At 39.1% G+C, this 26469-nt stretch overlaps 1 protein-coding gene across 5 annotated transcripts in view; it reads right to left on the bottom strand.

Moving 5' to 3' along the window:
• Positions 1 to 12369: 12369 nt before the first annotated feature.
• Positions 12370 to 26469, bottom strand: part of LOC121316786 (spectrin beta chain, non-erythrocytic 1-like) — a 65643-nt gene continuing 51543 nt past the window's right edge. For 2 of the 5 annotated variants that reach the window (XM_041251974.1, XM_041251976.1), the window contains 10 exons: positions 23430 to 25328; positions 22346 to 22483; positions 21648 to 21725; positions 20881 to 20967; positions 19204 to 19298; positions 18157 to 18242; positions 16797 to 16854; positions 16407 to 16591; positions 15895 to 16044; positions 12370 to 15463 (listed from right to left, as the gene is read on the bottom strand). In XM_041251974.1, the coding sequence (XP_041107908.1) occupies positions 15195 to 15463; positions 15895 to 16044; positions 16407 to 16591; positions 16797 to 16854; positions 18157 to 18242; positions 19204 to 19298; positions 20881 to 20967; positions 21648 to 21725; positions 22346 to 22483; positions 23430 to 25328 (3045 nt within the window). In that variant the 3' untranslated portion in view covers positions 12370 to 15194. The remainder of the gene's footprint in view (positions 15464 to 15894; positions 16045 to 16406; positions 16592 to 16796; positions 16855 to 18156; positions 18243 to 19203; positions 19299 to 20880; positions 20968 to 21647; positions 21726 to 22345; positions 22484 to 23429; positions 25329 to 26469) is intronic. The other 3 variants (XM_041251977.1, XM_041251978.1, XM_041251975.1) reach the window with 2 other exon arrangements.

Below are 26469 nucleotides of genomic sequence, written 5' to 3'. Positions count from 1 at the left end.
TCTGAAATCCACAATCAGTAGTTAGCTTGCATGGCTCATCACTTTATAACTATGCATATGCAAAAAGATAAATTATGACTCAATTATAAGGCTCTCTGTATCACAAATTAAGTCATAAATGGAAACACTTTGTCTAAGTTTCACCAGTATGGAATGCATATGAATACTGTCTAAATACATTATGTTTTCTAGTTATTTAATTTAATAAATGTTCTTAAATTGTCATGAATCTATGATGAATGCATGCTGTGAGCACAGGGGAGTTCACGTGAAATTGCACTTATTATTTTAAATGCTAACCGTTTTACCTAATATTCACTTATCATTTACAGACATTTAAAAAAAAAAAAAAATCCTTCCTGACCTTTTCCTTGAATCATTTCCCAATAGGTTGAAAGGTCCTGAATGATCAAAGAAAGTCAACAGGACACCCCCTGCTGGGCCCCCATGCAGACAAGCAGCTGACAGGTTCTGAAAAAAGAAGAAGTGTAAGAAAAAAAAGTTTAAAAAAGGGATTAGTTGTGAACTGAAGTGGCTGGTAGGTAAAATGCTGGCACTTCATGTCAATTCCAACAATATAAGCTGTCATTCCTATGGTCTTCCATTCCCATTAAAAAAAAAAAAATATATATATATATATATAACTGGCAAGCATAATGCCCTGTTACCACTGGGCACTCTGATATCAACACATATAAGAATCTATTCTCCAGCTGGAACTGGAATTCCTCATATTTGTTTCATCAGAACATGGATTAGAAGGTTGATGATGCATGACAAGGCTCCAAACTGATGATACTCACTGTCAATTTGAACAATATTATGATCAACATGTTGGGATCAATAGTCCAAACTGGGGTCTATTCAATGTATCCAAACAGGCCTAAATAGGCATATTACTGAATTGTGTCTTCACGATCCAGTGTCCGGGTTTCTGAGCTGAGGCAACAAAGAATTCGGAAGACTGCGCTCCTGGTTACCATAACTTTTTGTCATGTTGCGTTCAACATTTATTGCCATGTGGACACCCAGGCCAGACTGCGTTAAAAATTATTGTAGCATTTTACAAGATAATAAAATAAGCAAATATGCACAACTCTTGGAGCCGATGTGCTAAACTGGGAGTTGTGTTGTTTTTTGATTGGGTGCTTACAGATAAGACCGGTGTGGGAGCTGTTTTGGAATACAGCCAGCGGAATTATATAACCTAAAGTTTCCATCAGAATTCAACGTATTCAGTAGGGAGTACAGTACAGAGCTCAGGGTTGCACACTCCTTTAGTAGATAACAGAGATACAGAAGTCCATACATCTCAGCTTTCATCAAATTACATAATGCAGGCATGCTTGTGCAAAACTAGTTAAATGGCTTTGGCAATGTTATTCATTTTTCAAAATACAGCAGACATACACGGTCGCCTCAAACACTTTCTGCTGTTTGGTTTAGTCGAAGAAAAAGTAAAAGCACAATGAAAAGTGCAAACAACACCATCTGTAAAACCAATTCCACTCAAACGCAGTTAGCCTCGTGTCCATGGTAATATTAAATATGAATTACGTTAACTTGTGGCCCCCTTATCAGCCTCCTTCAAACTTCAGCGTAGGGATTGTGAACTACATATAAATCTAGGACTTATCAAGCATAGTAAATACCTTGTGAACTCTAGGTGTTCTGTTTAAAAGCAAGTGGAAATGAAATTTTTCAGGGAGGACTAGAACTATTTTTACGGAATAAATCTACAGTTATAAATCCCTCATGAGTAATCAGACTGTCACTGTTATGTACATCTTGTGTAGATGTGATCCTGTGCATAGATTACAGTTTGCTTGGAAATTCAGAGAGTGTTGCATTGTTGTATTGGCTCTAGTGCTCCTGCTGGTTAGGGAGGCAAAACTGCCAGGGACTGTTTCTTCTCATCGCACCGCAGCAGACTACTGGCAGGACTGGCATTTGTCCTCCAGAGGGTGGTCACTCGACAACCGTTTATGAGTTCCTGGGTGTAAAGAGGAAATTGGGTTCTAAACTGGGCAAAAATCAGGGGTAAAATAATTGGACACGCCAAGAAAAAATAAAAAAATAAAAGGGCAGTGTAGCTGGGCAAATCCCTACCTGAAAAAAATTGTGTGGCCGCCCAGTTCTAGTTAGCTGAAGAAAACAAAGTGTAGTTTAGCACTGAATGTGGGAGTTAGGTTTCATTTTATTTATTTTTGTTTTGTGACTAATAAATGTGGGCAACCACGCTAAACTTAATTTCTGTGTCTGGGTCTGCTTAAAACGAACCTGTGAACAAGTGAAATCCTTCACAGGCAGTAATTTAATTTACATAGCACATGACAATTTGGCCTAAGCATGAACTATCATAGTTTTGTGCAATTACAAGGGAACGCTGTACTTCAATTACACCACTCTTCTCAACTACACTGTGTCAGATTCTGTATTGTAGCCTCACAGTAACATCTTGCCTCACAGAAAAAGTCTGGTATGGAAGGTTTCCACATGAAACTGCCGTGCTGCATGTCTCCTTGACCCATTTTTACTTTATCCTCCAGCTCCCCTGTGTAATCTCAAGTTTCTTTGCAGAATACTAATCGTTTTTACTTGAACGGGGAAATTTGCCCTCAATAGATTCTGAAGTATTATTCCAGGAGTATTTTTTAAAATTGTATTTCTTTTTATTTTTTTAAACTTACTGAGGAATGAGCGTATTTAATGTAAGGAAATGTTCTGGCATAAGGGTCTTTATGAGGCAGCCTAGGTTATCAGTTAAGAGTGAGAGACCCTGTGAACATGTATCCTGACCACAGCACTATATTCAAGTGCATTTATATTTAAACCCCCAGTGCTTAAAATCCAGTATAGGGGACTTGCATAAATGGTTGGCTTTAAAACAATCTTCCATTGAGAAGGATAAGCAGTCAGAAAGCTAAATCAGCACTGGAGAGCAATACATTTAAATGCAACAATCCAAGAACAGTGTGTAGCTCCGAAAGGAAAAACTCACTTGTGATAATTATATATAATGAGTGCGGAGAGGAAGCATAGAGGGATGTATTAATGATGCAATAACTGGGGTGTCTGCTTCCCAAGTGCGGAATGTGACAATAACTTTGAATTCAATTCATGTTAATAGAGCTGATAGTCCCACTATATTATCAGAACACATGATCTACGGTATACTCCATTCACATTGGAGAATCTGCTCAAGCATGGCTTCCTCTCATATGTTCTCTATTTAAACCACACAGTGGTGGGGTTGTTCTTCACAATAGTGGTGAAGTATGTATGTTTCCTAATGGATAACATTGAAGGTGTGTGTGCTGCTTCTGTTTGTTGACGAGAAAACACTGGATTTTAACTTACAGTCCTCAATACTCATTAGTATCACTTTCTGGTAGTCTCTTGTCATTCTGTTTTTGGATGCTTCTTCATTTACATTTGTTATTCAGTTTGGTTTATTTATATTAGAAGTCTTTGGTTAATACAGAAAGATGCCAATTCCTGCTGTACTAGCTTTGAAAGGGTTTAATAATTGGTAACTGCAAACATTTTGCAGGTCTGGTTTGGGATTTACCATACTTTATAAAGGTTTTTGAAGATCTACGCTGAACTCTAAGTCACTTGGTGAGGTTTTGTAGTAGTAATAGTGGTTAGTTTTTAACATCCGAAAGTTGACATCAGGAAGAAATTTGGATGCACTGGTAGTTATAGAGCTTTTAACTTCATCTTATCTTACTGCCAGTGGATGGAATCTGTAACGGCAGTACATCACACAGCACTGCCAGTTACATATAGCAGATAAACTTCATCAAACAGATAGTAAATTACAGAGAAGTACAGCAAAGCAATTTTAAAAGGTAGACAGACTATTGTGGCTCCTGTACTATAACTGGAATTTAATCCAGCAACTTCATAGTCACTGTTCTCTAAAAGCCTTAGAGAGAACCTGGCTCTCCATGTCCAAAAAACTAATTTCTCACCCGCACTGATAGACAAATGATCTGGTTGATGCATGGCCATGTTATTTGTTTTTCTAATGGTTTTATTGCTGAGATAGTTTCTATATCTGCCCACTCAGCTGATAACCTAGAAGCCTGAATTCTGAAGTTAGCAAGTTTGGAACTACAAAACACTACGATACAAAGGAAAAAGGAGACAATGTGTAGAGGCAGGAATTTCAGAGCCTGCTTAACTGTTTTCGTAAAGCACTCGGGTCATGGGTTAGCAGGTCTTGCACTGCCAGTATGTTGAATCACAACAGGAGGGTTTCAAACACTGTTATTGCATTGGGAACAGTTGTATACACAGATGTGTCTCACATACACACAGGAATACAAATACAAAATTGCAATACTACACGAATCGTTATTTCATAGAACCTATCCAACATCTTGTTTGGAATTATTAGTAAAATGGATGGAAAGTGTACACATCACTCATCTGTAAACCTCTGTGTTCTGCTGCTCCGCACATACAGGACATGGGAATGAGGTATCTGAGTGTGAAAATAACCGTTTAACTAAAGGAACCCTAAAACTCCTAGCGAGCAAGTTGGTTCTGTGCCTTATGATGCAAGCAGGATAATTAACTGTTACCAAGTATGCCTGTTGCTGTACTATAATAAAAATATTAGGATGCATTTTCACATGTTCAGATGGCCTCACTGGAAACAGGCATTGATAAAATGACAATTATATTATCTTCTTTACAATCATTCATTAGGACAGGTTTTCTTGGAAACAAATGACCATGTCGTACTAATTAGGTCTAACTCTAGCCTAAGGGATGGGCAAGACTTTGCTGGCCCTCAAACCCATTGGAAACCAGTCTCTAACTCCCTCTGGTGGTATAGTACATGGAGATCAGTGAGACAATACTAAAAATACTGCAGTTCCTCAGTGCATGATGTGAATTTCTTAATGCATGTGACATTTCAATCATTAAAGGCATACAATACATTAAAAGTAGTGCAATTACTTCAAGTTTTAACTGGTACAGTGCAAGCCTGTATTAAGAAGCTCGTGTATATAAGGTAATAGCACCTCTATACATTCCCATGTAAAACAATGCGTATATAAAGACCACCTGTCGATGGTCCCTTGCTTGATTAGAGTGTGGCAGCAGTACCCAGGGTTATTGAGGCTGTAGAGCTCCACACACATATTTGAAGGGAATTCATAATATTTCAGATTATTAATCTGAGCCTGGGAATCATACATATACATTCAGTTTAATCAACAGTCATGTTAATAGTATTAATAAAACATTCTCTCTCTGTGGCAGCAAGAAGCAGGACTGACAGTATTACTTACTATTTTAAAAGAAAGGGTAAAATTATACCCCTGCCTCTAATGCACATGTCAGTGGCTGATGCACAATTCCAGTCATTCTTAAAGCCAGCAGATCTGCCATCAAATCAATGAGTTCCTGCTGCAGCCATGCTCTCAGTCAGCACTACCTCTGTGATGAGGCGATGTTCCCCATTTTAGATCAAGTGAAGTGGTGCCTGCACTATTACTGTGTTTTTTGGTGTTTGGAGCTGCCTAAGCAACACTTTATTGTGTTACATTAAATGAAACATTGAGGATTATAATAAATCAACAACATGACTCAAATTTTCATGTGCTGAATTGCTGTACTGGCCCAGGAACTATATATATATATATTGGTCGCGACCAGTTGCATGGTTAGAACTTGACCCTGAACAGACTTTGGCAGGACTTAAAACCCCAAAACACTCTTTCAATCCAAACACAACATTTGTTTGTAATAAATAAACAAAATCAGATGGTTTCCAGAGTCATTTCTTGGGAAATTGACTCCCACACCAAGCAGTAAAACAACGCGTTATGTGACTAATAAACAGAATAAGGTTAACTAGTGCAAATAAGAACTTTGCTCCTAGTTTATAATTATTCTAATTATCATTAATGTTGCATTTCAATTATCTGTACAGGAACCTTTGAGGATTATTCAAATTTTTAACAACATTTCTTAGAATAAGACGATGATTCAAACAGACAGTATTGTTTAATCTGAAACTAATTAAAAACTAATCGTGGAAAAAGCATCTTGGTTTAAGCATCTTCATGTTTATTCAATAAAATGAGTCAAGCTTTTTAGTGTGTTTGGGCCAAATCATTCTAGTAGTGCATCATTTTGTCAAAAAAAAAAAGAGATTGAAATAACCGGACCCTTTCTAGAAAGCCTTGTGCTGCATGTAAGCTTCTACCAGCCTACGCAGTTGTCAAAAAAACCCCAAAAAAACAAAACAAAACCAGCCACATTTTGCCATGGTTTGGCATGTGGACACTATGAGTGTACCAGGAATCACCAGCAAGGCAAGCAGTGTGACCCGGCCTAGCGCTTCAAATGGAATGGATGAGAAAAAACGAATGAGTGTAAATGTATCTTCAAATCATATTTATTAATCAATCTACTTTCAGCAAGTAGCCTCACACTACATTTTCTTATTCCCTTTTCAATCTTGTTACCTTTGCAATTACTTTGGGAGCGTCTTATTGCTGTTACACAGATACGTGGTTTTCTTTATGTTTTGATACTTTCAGCCCGGTTCAGGAGCGGCTCTTCCAGTGCAGTTGCCTATTATAGACATACTGTATGTAACAATTACTGTATACAGTAATTGCAAACATCATGCAAAGGTAAAGGGGCAGTAGAAAATTAAGACCATGTGTTTTGCAGCTATTTGCTTTTTATTACAGTTTTAAGTTTACAGTTTGTCATTATATAATATTTTCTGTAGCTATGGCAACAGTACAGGTATTGTAATTGATAGGCCTCATGTGAAAAAAATAATCGTTCTATCTATCTCTCTATCTTCTTTCTTTCTTTCTTTCTTTCTTTCTTTCTTTCTTTCTTTCTTTCTTTCTTTCTTTCTTTCTTTCTGCCAGTTGGAATAAGCATAACCAATAATCATTCTAGAAACTAAATCCACAGAATACCTTTAGTTTAAACGACTCACTATCTGCTTGTGTAAAGAGGACATAAGCATATGCTTCATGTGTCATGGAAAAGGCTTCTTAGTCCTAAGTTAGCTGTGTGCCACATCATCATACCTTTGTACACCATTGGCCATTTGCACTCCATATCTCTGTAATCAGTACAGTGTGGCCTGCCTGGCTCAGCATTGAGCTACCTTGGCAGTGAGGATCTTCTGGGAAACCCTGCTTTCAGTCTGAAACAGTAAGTACTTCTTATTTGTTGATGTGTGCAGTCATTCAGAGTTCTTATTGCAATTAATTGAATACTACAGTAGCCTGTTGCATATCCGACTGCGATGTACCCTACGTAAAAAGTCGGATAAATGAATTCTGTTTTAAATACCATTATTCACAACTGTAACAATTACTATCTGATTTTTACCATTTCTACAGGACCCGACCTGAACCTGCAACCCGCTACAGCACAATCTTCTGACCCCCGACCTGAACCCACAAGTGTTTGTTCTTTACTTACTGCCTGCATTGAGCCACATTCACACTCAGATATCTCTACCATTCTCCATTGAGTTTATACTCAATTCATACACTCTGCTTACTCTACTATAAAATAACTGTCTATTCCTTTCGTGCCACCAGTTGAAAGGGAGCTACACCTGTGCTTTCACAGAGATGTACCAGTTCTGTGGCTGTCGTTCACAAAAACATAATGACAGGTTTTACAAGGAATGAATCCAGTCACATGTTAATTATTTTCATTCGCTATGATTCCAGAAGAATTCCACACTTCTGATTTACCTCTCAAACTATTATCCACTACATGATATAAACCCTGCACTATCTTTTGTTTCACCTCGTTCATTAACATTTTTAATATCACCAAGCAGATGAGGATCTTGCAACATATCAAACAAGCGAGAACACTGCTTAGTGAGCTGACTCCTGACTAATCCGGCTCCTGATTTAAGGCCTTTGCACACTGGATCCGATACGTCATTTTTCGTCCGTCATCCAAAAAATTGTCTGTCAAGTTCATTGCACATTGGATACGTTAAAACCACACCAGAAAAAAAAAAATGGCAGAAGCATCTTCAACTAGCTCCAGCAGGGAGGATGAAGATGTATTACTTGAGGCTTTGTGGTCCAGTGGTTAAAGAAACAGGCTTGTAACCAGCAGATGCCCAGTTCCAATCCCAGCTCAGCCACTGACTCATTGTGTGACCCTAAGCAAGTCACTTAACCTCCTTGTGCTCCATCTTTCGGGTGAGACGTTGTTGTAAGTGACTGTGCAGCTGATGCACAGTTCACACACCATAGTCTCATATCTTGTAAAGTGCTTTGTGATGTTGGTCTACTATGAAAGGTGCTATATAAAGATTATTATAAGTATTATTACTTATCCTGTGGAGTCAAAGCAAAAAAAGGCAATTTTGGAAGTGTAAACAGCTGGGGGGGTACCCAGGCTACATGAAGGTACCGACTGAACAAGAGTGGCTTGATATTGAAAGGAGGTTTGAACAAAAATGGAACTTTCCAAATTGTTTGGGAGATCTTGACAAAAAACACATTGTATTCCAGGCACCATCCAATTCGGGATCAGTGTTCTTTAATTATAAAGGAACATTTTCAATTGTGTTACTGGGCCTTTTTAATGCAGATTACTGTTTTTACTGCTATTGATGTTGGTAGTTATGGCAATAACAGCGATGGTGGCATTTTTTCAAATTCTGCATTGGACAGGGCACTACAGAATAGAACAATAAATGTTCCATCATCTTCACAGCTTCCATTTGCACAACACCTGAGCCAAGTAAACCATGGCATTGTGGCTGACAAGGCCTTCCCACTCAAATGTTACCTTCTGATGCCCTGTTCTGGTAAGATGATCTAAGAAGACCAATGTATCTTTAACCCTTTGCGGTCCATTTGTTCAGCGCCTGTCAGGCACGTCAGGTCTAATTTATTTTCACACAAGCTGTTTATTTTACACACGCTGTTTAAAAGTAATTTTATTCACAGAAAAACATATTTAAAAGGCACTGCATATCAACATGACAGTCAGTACTGCATCTCCAGTCCTGCTCCACCCCCTTGTTCACTGTATTTATCACACATCTCTTCATAGTCATGCATATTGTTAAATCATCTCCTGATCACTTAATTTATTTACCAAACTCCTCAAAAATTCGATCCAAGACATTATTTTATTAATATAGCATCTCATAAAGCTTGGCAAATGTCTGCAATTTTCTTTGAGCGCTGGATGCAGAAGCAGCTATCTTGTTTGTTTATGTCTGTCTTATATCTGTGGTGAAGGGACTGTGCTTATTGCTCAGATCTGCCTCCATTTTTTTCCGACTTCTCTCAGCCATTGAAAACTTTTCTCTGCTTTTTCCAGAGAAAAAACAACAAGGGACCTGTGATTGACGCCTTTTTGATGATGTCGGACAGGGTCCAACATCAGACCAGAAAAGAAAAATTTTAATGTCGGACCTGAACTACATCCAGAGGTCCAGCACAGTTGGTGATGCAGCTGCTATCCATGACGATGACTACCTCGAGGTTGCAAGTGAGGGTTCAGGCATAAAGGATATTCCAAACTTAAGAGGCAATCGGAGGCATGTTGTGTTCGTGATTGATTTGGACCACTCAATTTATTCAAAACGCACTATTTTATGTATTTTAACTACGTATTTTCTGCGTAGGGGCGTGCAGCGTAATTGCAAGAATAGCCAATCACCTTCGGAATAACATATTTTTTTATTTCACAAATAGGCTGTAAAGAAATCAAGATTAAGGAAAATTGCAAATCACGACGACGAGAGACTGACAATGACTCAGCACCCTTCGCCTTCTTACCTCTCGAACTGCCAGCCTCTCCCCGCCCAGCTCTGGTTCTCTTCTGTGCTCCGCTTGGCTCGTACTGAACTGCACTCTGCAGAAAAGAAATGGAAGAAAACCAATCTCCCTGCTGCTGCCTTGGATCTCTATTGCTCGGTCCTCGCTTCCTTCTCTTCTACACTCACTTAACCCAAACACTCCTACTTCCACTCTGTCATGCAATCTTCTACCAACAATCCCTGTAAACTTTTCTTTACCTTCTCCTCCCTCCTTATCCACCCTTTTTCCACCTTCCTCCATCTCAACTGATGACTTTGCCTCCTTTTTCTCCACCAAAATCAGATATCTGCAAACTCTTCACTACCTTGCCTCCTTCCCCACCTAGCCCCTCTACCCCTCCCCCTTACCCTCTGCAATCATTACTAATCTATCCTCCTTCTCACCCTTCTAGGACTCTGATCTTTGCTGCCTTGTATATCTTCCTCCCGACCTGTGAGGGTACTAAGCGAGGACAGAGTTTTTTGGATGGTGGGGCCTTACATTTATTTCCCTGGGTCGGGAAGTTGGTCAGTCTTGAAAAAGGCGAGACTTCGTTGCAGGAATGCATTGACCTGGAAGGGAACCAACGTAGCAGCCGCAGATTGTAAAGGCAGCTGCATTTGTTTACCAAGGGGTCATGCGTGACACCATGTAAGAGGGATGGAGAATCATAATCTGTTCCTTCGCATTTGGTTTGTAGTGAGTAAAAGCCAGGACAGTAAAAGTGTGTTGTTGCCCAAAATTGTGAGTGTTGTGTTTTTGTTTGTTTGTAATTGTCTTGTCTTGTCTTGTACGTTACCAGACAGTTAACACAATTCCAGAGCGGTCGCCAGGGGCCGGACAACACTGCACCTTTGTCACAAATAAAACTGTATTTGCACCACTAGCACTAATTCACGCATGAACTGACTTATGTATGTGTTTTGTGGTGTGGGTGTACAATAATAACAGGATTATTATTTGCAGGGCAACACAGGGATTATAAATTAAGTAATACACACTGCTGTATTACTTACCTCCATTATTATTTACTGTTTGTTTTGCAGTCAGGCACAGGACTTAAAAATAAATAAAACAAACCTTTTCACCTGGATTACAATTGTCTGTCTGTTCTTTAATCACCTGCACCTGCACGCTATCAGCCACTTTGCCACATATCCGTATTCATATTTTTGGCAACTGCTTAGTTGAAATTGCTCTTATCCATTGATCGTATTTACTGTGTGCTCTTAATGGACTTTACTCGCATAAGCAAATAGTTTTACTATAACTTAGCTGCATTTACATGTAATTATTTACTGTAATCTCTACTTTTTTGCTCTTATTTGAATTTGATCTTCTTTGCTAATGATATTTATTGTACTTTACAACTGCTCCTATCTGTAATGTGATATTCTGAAATGTAATACTTTACAATATGATACTTTGCACTGTGATATTTTGTAACAATTGTAAGTCGCTTTGGATAAGGGCGTCTGCTAAGAAGTAAATTAACCGTGACATGGTTCAGTTTGTACTAACAACGTACACAATCGTTTTTAATGTTAATATTAGAGTAGGTGTCTGACCTTTCAACACTTGTTTAAAATTACATATTCGTTACATTGAGGTTACTATTACTATTGGCCAGGAATGGTAGACGTATAGCAACCTTTTAATTGGATCATTTTATAGCACATACTATTTTCTTTAAATTCATTGGTTCTCATTTCATTTTCAGTGATCTGATTGGCCAAGTTAGTACGTGTAATAATTAGAATTATAACACTAAAGTTAAATTAGAACATGTACTAAATATTTGAAATGCGTACTAAGTAACATGTTTAACCTGGATGGTCTTCCATAGTTATGGTGTTTGTGGAAGCAATGTGGTTGCAAGCAGCATGTACGTGTCTTGCATTGCTGTAACTCAGAAGTGTTTATATAATTCCCTTTCATTAAAGATGTCTTTTTTTTTATTTAACCCTTTATAGGTACAGGGAACACGTGTTTCCCACAAATAAAATGATAATTTTATTTGTGGGAAACACATAATACAAAAATATAATAATATTTTTGCAATAATGTGCACAGAACAGGGCTTAGAACTTATTGACAGGTTGGATCTGGTCATCCAAATTGTTAGTTTTGTAAACACCCTGAAGTGAGTTTAGCCTGCACAATCCTTTGTAGGGCTTCTCAAACTCGGTCCTGGGGACCCCCTGTGGCTGCTGGTTTTCATTCCAACCAAGCACCCAATTACTTAACTAGACCCTTCATTGAACTGATAATTTGCTTAATTGTATCTTTTTTTTTACTTTTTTTTTTTTTTACTTTACTTTTTTTACTCTTAAACAGTTGCAGTTCAAGTTACTTATCAAATGTTACAGCTAACTTGAAATATGCAACTGTTTGAGAGCTGAAAACAAGCCACAGGGGGATCCCCAGGATCGAGTTTGAGAAGGCCTGCTTTACAGTGTCACATTGCACCAAGTCTTCTTTCACAAAGTAAAGAAAAAGACTGGAGCATGCCAATCTTAACCACACAAAATTAATAAAAAAAAGAAAAAATGATTTATTAAAAGGATCTGCACAGCACTCTTTTAAAACCACATGTCCATAAACAGAAGTAGATACAAAAGATACAATTAAATACAAAATGATTTTGGTACTGTAGTTGGTACAAATTGTAACACAAAAGCAGTTTCAAACTGCTGGCATTTTTATGAAGCACAATCTGGAATCTGGATATCACTACAGGTGTAGTTTGGATAATGGTGTTTCAGACTTTACTCCACTAACAGAACTCAGCGATCCAGGCAAGGTTCTACAGGCTTCAAAAAGAGAGAAAGCCTGTAGAAGCCTATTCTTATGAAATAAGAACCTACTATTTTTTTTTTTTTGTACTCCAGTTTCTGATTTTTTTGCTCAGTTACTGGAAGTTCTGTTTTAAAGTAAATGTTTATTTGAAGGGGAGCTCTGAAAGGACATAAACAATCAAGTTCAGATTTTCTGCAGCACATTCCTTACATTCAACACGAGCTAGACATTGATACCGCTGCTCGAAGGAGTAAACCAACTCCGAAAAAGAAGAAATTCTGAAAAATGTGATTTTTGATTGTCAGTGTGTCTGGTGTACTAGTTAAAAAAAGCTATTTACATTACACCATTAATATAAAAGCTCATCTATTACAAATTGAATAAATCAAAATCCAAGGCTGCAGTATTTCTTAAATAAAAGTATTGAGGGTACAGTAGATACTTATTTTATCAACTTGCATACAGTAAAAAAAAAAAAAAAAAAAAAAAAAAAAAACCCCAACAACAAAATAAAGTAGTCCATCTGGCTATACACAAGGCATGTTAATAATATATACCATACATTCAAATCTCCACTAGCCTATTGGGTTCTCCAAATACTATGGATTTAGAGCTACTGATAGATTGTGGGCACAGCAGTAGATTGTTTAAAAGGAAACGCCACAGGCCATATTGTAACCATGCAATAATAATATATTTTAGTATTAGTGAGCAGCTATGTAGATGAGATTGGTGTTCATAACAGCGTGCCTTATCTATACCTAAATTGAATGCAAAAGAGTAAATACAGTATAATGTTATATACTATATAGTTTAAATGTGCCACAAAGTAAAGTCATATACAAAACTTAACAGTGTACAATTGCTTTGTATTATTACTGAAATACGTTACTTGAAAAGTGTGCTCTATCTTGTTTATTCGGTGTGATATTTAAGTTTGAAGTTGATGTGGTGTAAATGGACTGCTAGTGGCATTGCTCTTTAATTGAAAGGTGGAGTCACAGCTTGATGCATGTGCTGGACTAGAATGGTCAGACCCAGGATCTCGTCCTGCGGTCCACCAGGAGTCCCCCTTAACTGAGGTATGACCTTCGACAATCTGAGGACCATCAACCAAGGGACATACACAAACAAGGAGACAGTGGGGAGGGGGGGTCTGTTTGGAATGGTGGGCTTAGTTTAGAATATTGGTTAGCCAATATAATTCATATAACTCGCCCTTAGAACTACAGCATGCTCCATATTAAACAATGTTAGAGGGAAAGGGAATCATATTACTAGAATCATGCAGTTAACTAAACAATAAACATGACATAATAATGGTATTGACATTCCTCACAACTTTATTTGTATTACTGCACGATAAGCACAATTTCCCATAACCTTTCCCTCTCAAATCCATTCCTACCACAGTGTACAGGGTTTCATAACACAGCATGTTTCAAGTTTCTTTTTAAATAACAAGCATACAGGAGACCTCAAGAGAGGAAAGGAGTGCAAATTAGAGCCAACAGTGCACAGTAAAAACTAACACTGGAGCAGAGTGGTCTTTAAAAACACCCTGATACTAAGCAACCAAACACAACATAAACAAACAAAAGGGTACAGAGTTGTGTTAGTGTGAAAACCAGTATCCAGAAAATATGTTAGCTGAAGATTTCAAATGAGTGTTTTGTTTTAAAGAGATGTTTTTTTGTTCTGGAATACAGGAATGTATGTTCTAATTCAAATTGATTTATTGTGTGTATTTGTACTTGTGTAATGGCAAAACATGAACTCACAAACAGAAAACTAACAACACACACAATGATTAGGAATTGTTGGGAGAGCTATTGGTTCAAATATTGGCTATTTTTCTTAGAACATATTTGGTTTAGGCTTTATTACTGCAATTAATTGTGACTTGTTGCTGTTGGACTTCATTCATACTTAAGCATCGCAACTGAGCACAGAAGTGAACGATACATTGAAAATGCATTTGCTGAGCTTAGCTGCCAGAAAATAAGGGTCTGCAGTGATTTCTTAATAGCAATTTACTTAAATTATGCTTTGCATGTGTATATACCTGCTACAGGATGTCATGCTTTTGAAATAGAAAAGATAACATCTTATTTTCTGACATATATTACTGAAAGTGAAGACGCACAACAACCCATTTCATTTGAGCGATTTTGGGCCCACTAGATAGTCAGAGGATAGTGATAAAGTGGTGCCTTTGACCTGAAATACCTTCACGTATGCTGTAGGAATCATTTTTAATAGTGGTGTCATTATTGTGATTTAATATCGACCGTGTGTAAATGATTAACAGTGAACAGCTAATGAATTACTCAGTCCCTCAATTTTCTTCAAGGTGTGTTAATTTCTTGTTACGTAAACTTTTAAATAGATTAAAAAAAAAAAAAAGAATGCGCTCTACACATTACCTACTAGTTAAAAAACAAGAAAAAAAGAATGCGCTCTACACATTGGTTAAAAAACTTAAGAAAAAAAAAAAGGTCATGACTTTACATTTTTTTCCCCCACATCCTGGCAGAAGTGATAAATCTCTTGAATTTATTCCTTCTTTCCAAAGAACTTCTGGAAGACGGATTTGTTTCTCGGTCTGGGGAGACTCCCGTAGTTCCTTTCTCCAGGTTTGTCCAGGAGAATTTCAGGGTGCCAGCCAATGAGCTGCGGCTCTCTGTGTAGTGTAGAATCCAGACTGTTTGAGACGGGCTCAGCTTCTCCTAACTGCTCTCCAATGAACACGGTGATGGAGTAACTGGGTCCAACTTCAGACCCACCCAAGGGCTTGGAGATGGGAGTTATTTTCTGGTATGCAGCTAAAAAAAACAAAAAAAAAACACATTTAGATATATTTCTATGAGTTAACAAATATGGAACATTTACAAAGCATTCGAATCAACACCACTACATTTCCAGCAGCCCGACAACAATGATAATGTCATTGCTGCAAACATCACCATCTGTGGGATCAGTCAGCACTATGGAACAAATGTTGCTTGGAAACAAAAGGGAACATAACCATGACATCATCCACAGAATTCTTGCATAAATAACAAGTTTACTGCACTGTGTTTACTTTTTTCCCTGCAACATGAACCAATCAAACCTTCAGCCAGGTCTTAATTTATTTAATGGTGTAACAGATTATTTGAATTAGTTTAAATCTCAGTATGTCATTTGACATCCATCTAATACCCTATTCTGTCTTATTGAACAATCACAAGCGCTCTGCGATGGTGGAAGGTACCTGACGTAAAGGACAGGGAGCGGCGCTTGCTCAGCACCGGCTCCTGGTCTCGGCCTGTGTACACAAAACCCTGTGGAATCTCGGAGGCGTCCCTGTTCCTCTGAGAGAGCTTCTTCCTCGTGGACTGTTGCAGCGAGCCGTAGTACTCTTCTGCAAAGGGAGAGGGGCGTATTAGGAGGGGAGGCAAGCATGGCGTGACACATTGAACCATTACAGCTGCAGTCCTGCTTTGAATAGTGTACAGTATCATGCTACAAAAGGTATTAGAAAGCTAAGACACAGCCAACCACCACACATAAACTACCATTATATTTTATACACTTAATCATGTCAAATGCATGTCAATATTTCATTTTATAAATTCATGTCATTAAGGTCTCTCTCTCTCTCTCGGACAAAAAATAGGTCAAGCTTTTATTTGAATAAAACTCAAACGAAGATTCAAGTTGCTTTGTGCTTAATAATCAGATTTTTCATCTACTGCAATTTTGTCTTGTGAATTTTGCTCTTACCACGATGACCAGCGTCTGAAGAAAGAGAAGTCACCAGGTCCTCTGAATGCACACGGTGCCAGTTTGGAAATCTTGTGTTTTCTCTGGTCAGGACTGTGATTTCTTTAGTCTTTGCCTGGGTTGACTGATGGTGCCCTGAGGAAGGGGAAGTGGAGGCGCCCCAGCAAACAGCAGATTGGGAACATCTGAAAAAAAAAAGGCCACAGTATTGTTAACACCACAATAAACAAAATCCTTGTGTTTGAGCTACTGTCCATAAACACATGCAGAGTCAATTACTTAACTAAACCCTTAAGAAGTTCTAATTAAGCAAATCATTAGTTCAAATAAGGTTTTAGTTATGGAATCTACATCAGATATTTCGAATGAAAGTGGAATACGTTCACTTACAGTGTGACTGGCATGGGGCATGCTGATATTGACCTGGCAGGGTCCAGATCACTCAGACCTGAGAACACAAAGAATAAACAAAATACTTTAAAACACTGGCAGTGTGGAAGCCCTGCCAGTGCACGAGTGTGTGTGTGTGTGTGGCAGGGAGGGGTTAACTTCCTCCCTGCAAAAACATGTGAGGATGTGGCTGGAGCCGTAAATTGAATAAATAATGAAATGATTAATTAGGCCACATGCATATCTAAAGGGTGATCCCGGATGTTAGAGAGAGGATTGTGATGGTGAAAGAAGTGCAGCGTGAGTGCTTAACTGTAACGTTTGTGGTCTCTGATTCTCCTTGCCGACGCGACCCCGTCACATATGTTGTCTGGAGAGGGATAGTGAGCTCGGAGACTCAGACAGCTATCTGCAGGTGAGCACGGCAGGGGAATGGCTCCTCCGGGGAGAATTCCTACCCCAGCTATCTGCCCCAAAGAGGAAGAAGTGGAGGTGCGGCCCCGGAGGCGAGCCAAGGAGCCGATGCCAACACCAGCGCCAAAAAGGGACAGCAGCTGGGACAGGTACCTCAGCGCTTTCGCTGCCAATGTTGGTGACACCCCAGCAGAGGGTGAGGAGACCTCTATCACAGCCCTGAGCACTAGCCCGCCTGGCCGACGCCGCCCCATCACACTTCCAGTCTCACAATTTGATACAGATGGCATGAAACACAGACTAGGGATATTAATACATGTAGTTCAGAAGTTCCCTAAAAATCAGCTCTAAATGAACATACCTGTTCTGCGATCACAAATAAAATATCTGAATCTCAGTATAGCTATCTATCTGTTGCGACTGTTGTGCTGCCGGTATCTGGCATGCTGTACCATTGAGCTCCTGTTGCACAAAACCAAGCTGCAGTGTGATAAAACAGGCTCCACAGAACAGGCAGCTGCAAGGATTTTCTTTTGTTCTTAAAACCTTATTCATGACAACAAGCAATGACATGCATGTACACAAACCAAGATAGAAAAGTACATAGTTAACCAAGGGAGCGGAATTCAGGTCATCAACTTCACCTTTTATGGGAAAACTAAATAAACCAGTAAGATTTTTATCCAGTAAAGAGGTTAGCAGTAGAGGATCTCATCACTGAGCCCTCATAAATGTCATTCACACCAGCAAATACTCGCAGGCCTGAATCAGACTTTTTTTTAACAACAAGTATTTAGCAATGGTACACTCTGCTACTTGATAGTTAAATGAAACATAATTCAATGTTATTAATACACAAATAAAACAGGCTTGTCAGGGTGTGTGTGTCCTCCACACCCCTGAAGGATGGCACAGTAGTGGTATATTATTTTATTTTTTCTTTTACCTGTATTTGCTTTGATTTTCAGGATCCATTTATTCATTAGGAATCCTGAAGGAGCGCTCAACAGATATTCAGAGCCATCCCGCAGCCTTTGCATAGAAAAAAAGAAATGAATGAGTTTACATGGCGTGGTAACAAGGCTGGCCAGCGGCAGAAATAGCAACCCAGACACAGAAACTGCAGTACAGTGCTTTCTGCGCACTTTCAATAAACACTAGCAAAACAAAACACATTTCTCTAACATAATATAATTAAATCCAGGGATAACTGGCAACCAATCATTCCATTACCACCTGGCCACATTCCACGCTTATCCAATCACACTCACTCAATTAAACCCAATTTCCATCACCAGTCACCCACACACATGTGCAGAGCCTTAGCCTTGCACACATCCTCCCCCTACTCTGTCACAATAGAAATGGGAGTTAAATTAATGAATGAATGAGAAATGAATGGTGTAAATTAAACATAATTTATCATAACATATTTTACAAATGCACATAATTTTGTTGTTTCTTGCAGAATGCTTCCTTTATTATTGTGCTTAATGTTTATTTCTGATTGAGCCCATGTCTGCAATATGTTCCCTCTCCTGCTCTATATAACCAAGTTTAAGTTTGCATTCTCAGACCCACAGCTCCCCCTTGTGCCCTTTTAAGGACTGTCTAGGGAGGTTCTATAACTAAAGAGCATCTTTCACATAGGTACACACACAAAGACAACCCCAAAACAATTTGGGAAATGATAAACACATCCAATAAATTTTGCATAATGCATTAAGATCAGAAAAAGTACAAAATTAATCAGAATATTTGCTCTGTTTATATTTTCCCAAAATACTGTTAGGTAATATTTTTGGCCATGAGAGGCCAGTAATATTAGGAATTTGAAAAAAGTCACTATAACTCATGCACATTTTTGAGACCTGTGAAAACATCATCCTCTATTGCGTCAAACCAAAAATAATTGAGGTTCACGTCACAGAATGAAAACACAGTATTGAATAGCCCCCCCACCCCACCCCACCACTAACCAGGAGATACTCACTGGAGTCTGAAACAGTGCATTTTTTTGGTGTAATCTGGTGCTGGACTGCAAACAGCTCCAGTGAGGTTGAGGGGAACGCCAGCTATAGAACTCTGCTTGGACACAAAAATGCAAAAAAGGTCATGCTTCTGCTTAACAGCAATGTGATCCAGACTTAAAAACCATTCCAACCTGGATTCTGATAACAGCTCTCGGAAACATCAGTGCTGAGACAGGCCAATAACTAAATGGGAGGCTTATAAAATAACATGCAGCAGAATAGACAATGGAGGTATATGCAGTTGATCTAAACGGTAGGTCTAAATAACTTCAGTTTAATCATGAATATCTATCTCAAGGTAGTGAAAGTCATACATCTACAGTGCATGTTGGTCTTCAGTACAAGTATTTCATATTTTAACCAGTTATGTCAAACTAAGGTATACTGTGGTCTGCTTTGATGCTCTTTGTGGTCATTAAAGACTCCATAACATTGTAGCTCTGCTCTTTTTATAATTACCGTATTACTTCAAATTAACACTGCCCTCGAATTAATCCCTCACTCAGAGCTCAGCTTTTTAATAGATGCCGCCCCCGAATAAACGCCACTCTCAATAAAGAAACGTAAAGGTATTTTATTTCTACCCCTGCTCAAAAAATAAAGAAAGAAAATTTAAACTCAGAGGAACTTAGAGCTTTGCCGGTCACTCTAAGTGCTAACCAAAAGCTGGATGAAGATATCTTTTTGTAGGGGGTTTAGTTTAGTTTTTTATTCAATTGGAAATTTACTCAGACCTGTACAATTATATATAAAAAAAAACTTGCTTACTATCTATGAGAAGATTTAGTTTTGATTTCTCTTACAGAGAAATTACAAACAGGTAAATTACAGTGAGAAAAAAAATAACTGAGTAGGATATATTTTAGTTTTAACAGAAATCAGAGGTAATATTTTTCGCTATGAAAAACAACTGCATCACACACAACTACCATTCTCTCTCCTCTTCTTCTCCCGCCCCCATAGCAACCAATACACACTCCTGATTCGCTGGTAAACTACCCTCCTGACCTCCCAACTCCCACCTAATAGGCTCTCGTTAACTGTCAGTAAATGTACGTATTCAGCCCCCAAAACACAGGAGTATAGTGCTGCAGATCGGAGCCTCTCACGGCGTCGCTTCTATAATGCCTTAAATCATGTAATAAAACATTGCAGTGTTTGTAAAGTATAGTATTATTAATAAAGGCTGCCTTTGTATAATCGCCGCCCTTGTTTAAGGACCGCAGTCATTTTGGTCAATTTAAAATAAATGCCACGGCACCAAATTGAAGTAATACAGTATTTTCAGTTGTCTGTAAATACCCCCTTCCATCATCATTACCACAGCCTTGTTAAGGATTACGTAGGGTATTAATATGATTGCAATAAATGTTTCAACTCAAATAGTTGAAATATTTTTTTTAAAACCTGCCTTCAAATCTATTGGTCCTTTGTAAGATTCTAGCTAGAAAGAAATACGATTGACATTAGCTTGTGGTTTAGCACCATTTTATAAGCCTGCATATATTTGGTCTAATCAAAGTCATATCACTCAGTTGCTTTTTTATTGCCTTACAAATGTCCAGTACCACCCTATGCCAGTTTCATAAGACATATTCGTACTGACCAGATTCCTACTGGCCTGGTTCCTACCTTACCTGGAGCATGTCTTTTCTGTCCTGGTAAAAGCACAGGCTTTGCTTGAACAGTACTGCATGGTAAGGGTTCCAGGTTCTGCAAGATGCCTGTTAAAACAAAACAAAAAAAACAAACATTAAGCATTACTTAATACACCTGTAGGATATAACAACTCACCTTACCACTTTGCATTGCTGCTTTGGAAAGAATGCTATCTGCTGCTGTTAATGAGGGAAGCCGTCCTCGACACAACTACACAGTTCATTCAAACAGCACTTCAATCACTCATCACTCGGCTACAGCACTGTGGTGAATGCAAGCAGCTTCAAGACCACCCTGATTCCTACTGGCTGGAATTTTACATAGAGGACCCTATTCAGTTAAGGTCTTAGCTGGAGGGAAACTTGAGGGACAGAATAAACATAATCAACAGAGTTAATATGGAGGAACATTTCTATAAGCTGAAGCTCTATCTAATTATAGAGTAGGTCTATAGCTGTAAAATGTGCAGGTCTGAGACCTTAATAAGACTCCCAATCCCTACGCAGCATGATGAGAAGAAAAAAAAAGAATGAAATGTGGTCCACAGTGTAATTAAACACATTCAATCACTGGGGACATGCAACATAAAGGTAACGCAGCAAACGTTTGCTGGCAAGTCCTTGGTTTATGCACATGCCACTGTATGTCTTTCATTATTACTTCTTTCATGCTAACTTCTTTCAGAGTACAGTCTCAACTAAATAAAGATCTGCATGGTCAGGTTTCTACAATAAATCAAGCTTACCCTTTTCCCTCCCAGCTGCAGCTTGTGCTTCCTCTCCAGCGTTCCCTCCATTGACTCAAACTCTGCCTTGTTTCCATTCTGAAAACAGTCAGTACAGTGCAGGTTATTCAGCCAATAAAAGACAAATCAGCAAGACATTTCTCCAGGGCCATTGCTACAATATGCTTGTTTCTTAACCAGGATTTTACACCAGTGTGAAAGTCTATTGGGAGAGTGGGCAGGTTGCAAAAAAAAATGTCAATGTGAAAATAAGTCTGGGAATATGTGAGTGAAAACGTTTGGACAAGCTTTTAGATTCTTCCAAACAGAACATGTAAAATGTGTTACATAGCACTACTGCTTATTCATAAAACTACAGGATGTAGGTGTAGAAAATAATAACACAAACTAATAAATAAACTAATGAGCATTTCTGCACCAAGAGAGAGAAAAAAACCCAGATATTAAAAGGTGTATATTCTCTATTTAAAGAGAAGTCTGAAATACATGGAACTGTTCTAGACCCCTGTTAACCTTCATAAGGACACGTCGGAAAACTGGCTTAGGCAACAAGCAAAACTTATGTCACATGAGTCAAGCCTTAGTTACAGTGCCCGAGATATTCACCTGAAGTCGGGCCCACCGATCCACTACGGTCAACATGTACAGTACAGTTCTTTTTCTTTACTGTCTGATGCAAAAAAAAACATTAGTCATACCGTGATGCTACAGTGCCCCCTTGTGTTGACTGTGTGTCCCTGCTCAGCACAGTCAGAGTCCATGCCCTCAGAGTAAACAGGCTGCTTTCCATTATCCTCCATGCCCATGTGAACTGACAGGAGGCTCACAGACTGGTCCTGGGGAGAGTGCGAAGGTTCTAATTTGTTAAAGGAGTAATACTGAGACACAATGTCCAACAGGCATGTGCTTTGTTTTGTGGGAGTACTGCTGTCACTGTACCCAACCAGCATCCATTTGTAGTGGGTTTAATGTGAGGTAGCAGCCCCACATTGTTGTGTATGGAGAAGTCCATGTGTTCTAAATTTAAGGTCATTTCATACCTGCACCCGTTGATCAGAAATGGATGGTTTTTCCTTTTAGTCCGCTTTTTGCTTTTAGTGCATGCTTGAAATAAATGGCAATTAAATGCTTGTTGCTGTAGTAAAAGCAAACAGCAGAAAGTAAATTATTTATGCAGTGGGCCTGGATTAAATCAAAATGATGACACCACCATAGCAGAGCTGATCTATGGCAGCGCCATAAACTTTTAATTTAATTCAGACTTTATCATATGAGATCATCTGTTTAATTTACGATTTTTGCTCTTGACTTCCATATGAAATTGCATGCTTATGTGATGAGGTCAGTCGTAGATATGTCTTAGTGAGTTATAACGAATGTGGGAGAAATTCATAAAACCTTTTACTCCAAAGTCTCAAAGGCACTTTTTTTTTTATAAAAAGATACATAAAAACCTGTTCATGTTACAGCACTAGAAATGAAACTATAAGCCTGCAAATGTAATCCCTCAATTGTGCTTTGGTGTTAATGGGTTTGTGCACGCCCCCTTCTTGTACAGCTCAAAAATCGAATCATTTTACATTTGTGTAATCCATTTGAATTTCCTGGGATGCGCCTCCAAACACTCAAAATAAATCCCTTACCTGCATACTTTACAAAAACAACAAACCTCCTAGCAAGCAATCATTACCCTGTTTCATTTCTTCTTCAAAACTTCTACATTGTCAGTGAAAGGTTAAGGTCAGATCTTGGAATTTGGACAAGCTAACAAACTGATCTTACCTTCACACTACCTGTGTCCTCCTCTTTCTCCTCCTCTCTATACTTGTAGATATACTTTTTCTGATCCGCTATGTTAGGTAGCTCCATCTGATCAGGGGCTGTCTCGTTAATCAGATCTATCTGTCGGCTAGCCTGTTCTTTATGAGAGATGGCAGCCCAGGACCTCCTGTGGTCACTGGTTGGGCTCTTCTCCCCAGTGTCTGGCTCTTTACAATAGCCCAAGAGGTTCTGTATAGAGGCTGGTAGCCTAAATTCAGCGACCAGCAACTTGGGGGAAGAGGCCGTGACCAGCTTTCTGTATGTGACGTCTTGACATGGAGTGGCTGCTGTCTCTTGCTGCGCAGGGGAGGTGCTGTCCAGTCCCTGATTGTAGGTCTGATGCATGATATCAGAGCAGATGCTCTGTCTGTAACGAACACTTTTGTTCCAGATATCTTCTAGTTCCTCTTCTTCTTCCTCAAACTGCTGGTGGTCTGGGTGGATGACCTCCACTGCTGCTGCTCCAAGCTCGCTGCTGGTTCTGTCTCTCTTGTTGGTCTTGGTTTCCTTGTCTTGTTTAAATGTGCTTCTGTTGACTCCAATTGCTACAGATGCAGGCTGTTCCTCCGAGCAGGTTTTAACATTTACATTGTTACAAAGAACGGAGTCACTCAACACTTCTCTTCCACTGTGGGGAGTCTTTTGGGCTTTGGTCTCGCTGGAGGCTGCTCGGGGACTTTTAAAACCAGAGACTTCTTTAAATCTTCCTTTCTTTTTATCCCGTTTGTGTTCATTGTTGCTCAGTTCGCAATATGTGCTCCTTCCCATCTGAAATAACTCAGAACTGGATTGTGAGTATCCATTGGCTGCTGTCGTACTGTGTTGTCTTTCTTCATCAACAGCATCTACTTGGCTGCTTAGTCTACAAGTAGAATTCAAAGTGTCAGCCAGCTTGTCCCACTCGTGGCCAACCTCCTCATGAAGAATACTGATTCGGGAGAGACGATTTAACTTTAAGTCAAATATGTCATCTCTGGGACTGTCTTGACCCTTGTTTTGAGTATTCTCTGTGGTTGGTAGTGCAGACTGGCACAGACTTGAATCTGTTTCTGGGTTACGCAGCTTGGACCAGTGACCCCCATTCTTCTGGCCCTGTGCCCCTGTAGGAATCTGGTTTGAAATCTCTTCATAGACTCTTGGTTTTATGGTAGTGCTTAAGCCCGAACAGCCTTTGGCCTCTATCAGATCCTTCGCCGCCTCTGTATTCCCCTTGGCTGACTTGCAAAAGGAAGAGAGTGAATTGATAGTGAGGCTGTCAGCTGTCTTTGTGTCAGGAGGCTGGATTTTGATAAGATCTGGAATGTTACCAATGAGGTTCATGTCCTTAGGTAGCTCAAAACTCAAGACAGAGCCCAGACAAAGACGCTTGCAATTGTTATTGGCAGCCAACGTGCTTCCACCTTTAGCAGAGCATTCCCTTCCACCTGGCTGACTGAAATCTGAAAAGGATCGGATGACAGTGCACTCTGCATCAATGTCTTTAACCAATGGGTTTTTGACATAGTCCAGAAGCTCTCCACTGGCAGGACACGGGATTCTGGGATCCTTTACTCTCTCCTTCAGAGGCCACGTGTTTGTGTTTGATGTAACCTCACCAGCCCCACCTTCGGAAAGGTCCACACCCATTATCTTCTGAATGGTGTGCCTGCGCACGTCTCGCTTCTTCTTGCTTCTCTTCTTCAAGCTGTTGAAGATGGAGCTGGAGCTGGTTTTTGGCAAGGTGTGAAAGGACACGGTGCTGGCCTCTGACAGAGGAGGGTCTTTGGGCTGTCCCTTACTATTGAGACGGGGCAGGGTGACACTCTCAACAACAGACGATATTGATTTTTTGTTGTCCTTAATATGCAAATAGGTACTTACCTAAAAAAACAAACAAAAAAACAAACAAAAAACATATAAATAAATAAAACATCATTAAAACTACAAGGGGTTCACACATTTTTGCCAATATCCCAGATTTGATTATTATTTGTTATCCATTAAGCTTCATGCTTATGATACCAGCCTTGCATTCATGAACTTCAATAACATTTCCAGTGCTGCTAGTTACTGAAATAAACATAATCAGCCACAGCTTAATTTAAGCAGTAGTCTTGACACAACATAACATAAAACACCAACAAAGTATAAGCCGATTATGAAAAACTAAATACATGTGTATAATGTATCAGTCAAACTAATGGGATTATAAGCAATAATCTAAAAAAATACCTTATTACTCATGTGGCAGTTCTAAGTTCTATACCAAACTGAAAAAAGATACTTGGAACCACAAGGCACTATTCCTAGTGCATACTTAACAAGTACTTTATTAAACTCATATGGTGTTGAAATAAGTAAATACACAGCTGTAAAGGTTTGGCCTTCAACCCCTATGACTAAACTAAATCTAGCACAGCTGTTTAAAGGGTACCGAAACAAAAGCCTTTTGACAATCTGTGCTATTAGATACCAAGACAGCAAGCTTCCTACCAAACAGACACCTGTGTACTTCAGCTGCGTTTAAAGGTTTAATTTCTCGTAATACAGCTGGGGCATTAGCACTGTACAGCAGTTGTGCTCTACATATGCAGTACTGGCAAACTAATCAATACAACAAATATTTGAAGGGTTCTGGTGCTCTGACTAGAGTTGAACAAGCATTCATCAAATTCAGTTAACGTGCACCAAATCTTCTATTGTAGGTATCAAAGATGGATCCTTTAGCCATATCCATAACACTGAAACTATGAAGTCAGTATATCAGAGTTTCCATAACACTGAAAATATGAAGTCAGTATATCAAAGGGTGAAATTAGCTGGCAGGACAGAGGCTGGCCGAGATCTACTGTCTGTGCTATATCCGATGGACAATAAAAAATACAAACATCTTAATTATTGACATGTTCTGTTATATACATATCTCCTAGCTGCAAGTCAGTTTCAGTCACAACGGACAAGACAGCTGCTCTGACAGACTTTGGTTGTGTGCTGATAGGAGGTGCTTGGCTGGCAGGCAGTC

Source organism: Polyodon spathula, chromosome 6 (assembly GCF_017654505.1).
Source record: "Polyodon spathula isolate WHYD16114869_AA chromosome 6, ASM1765450v1, whole genome shotgun sequence".
Classification (NCBI taxonomy): Eukaryota; Metazoa; Chordata; class Actinopteri; order Acipenseriformes; family Polyodontidae; genus Polyodon; species Polyodon spathula.
This window is presented reverse-complemented; position numbering and strand designations above follow the sequence as displayed.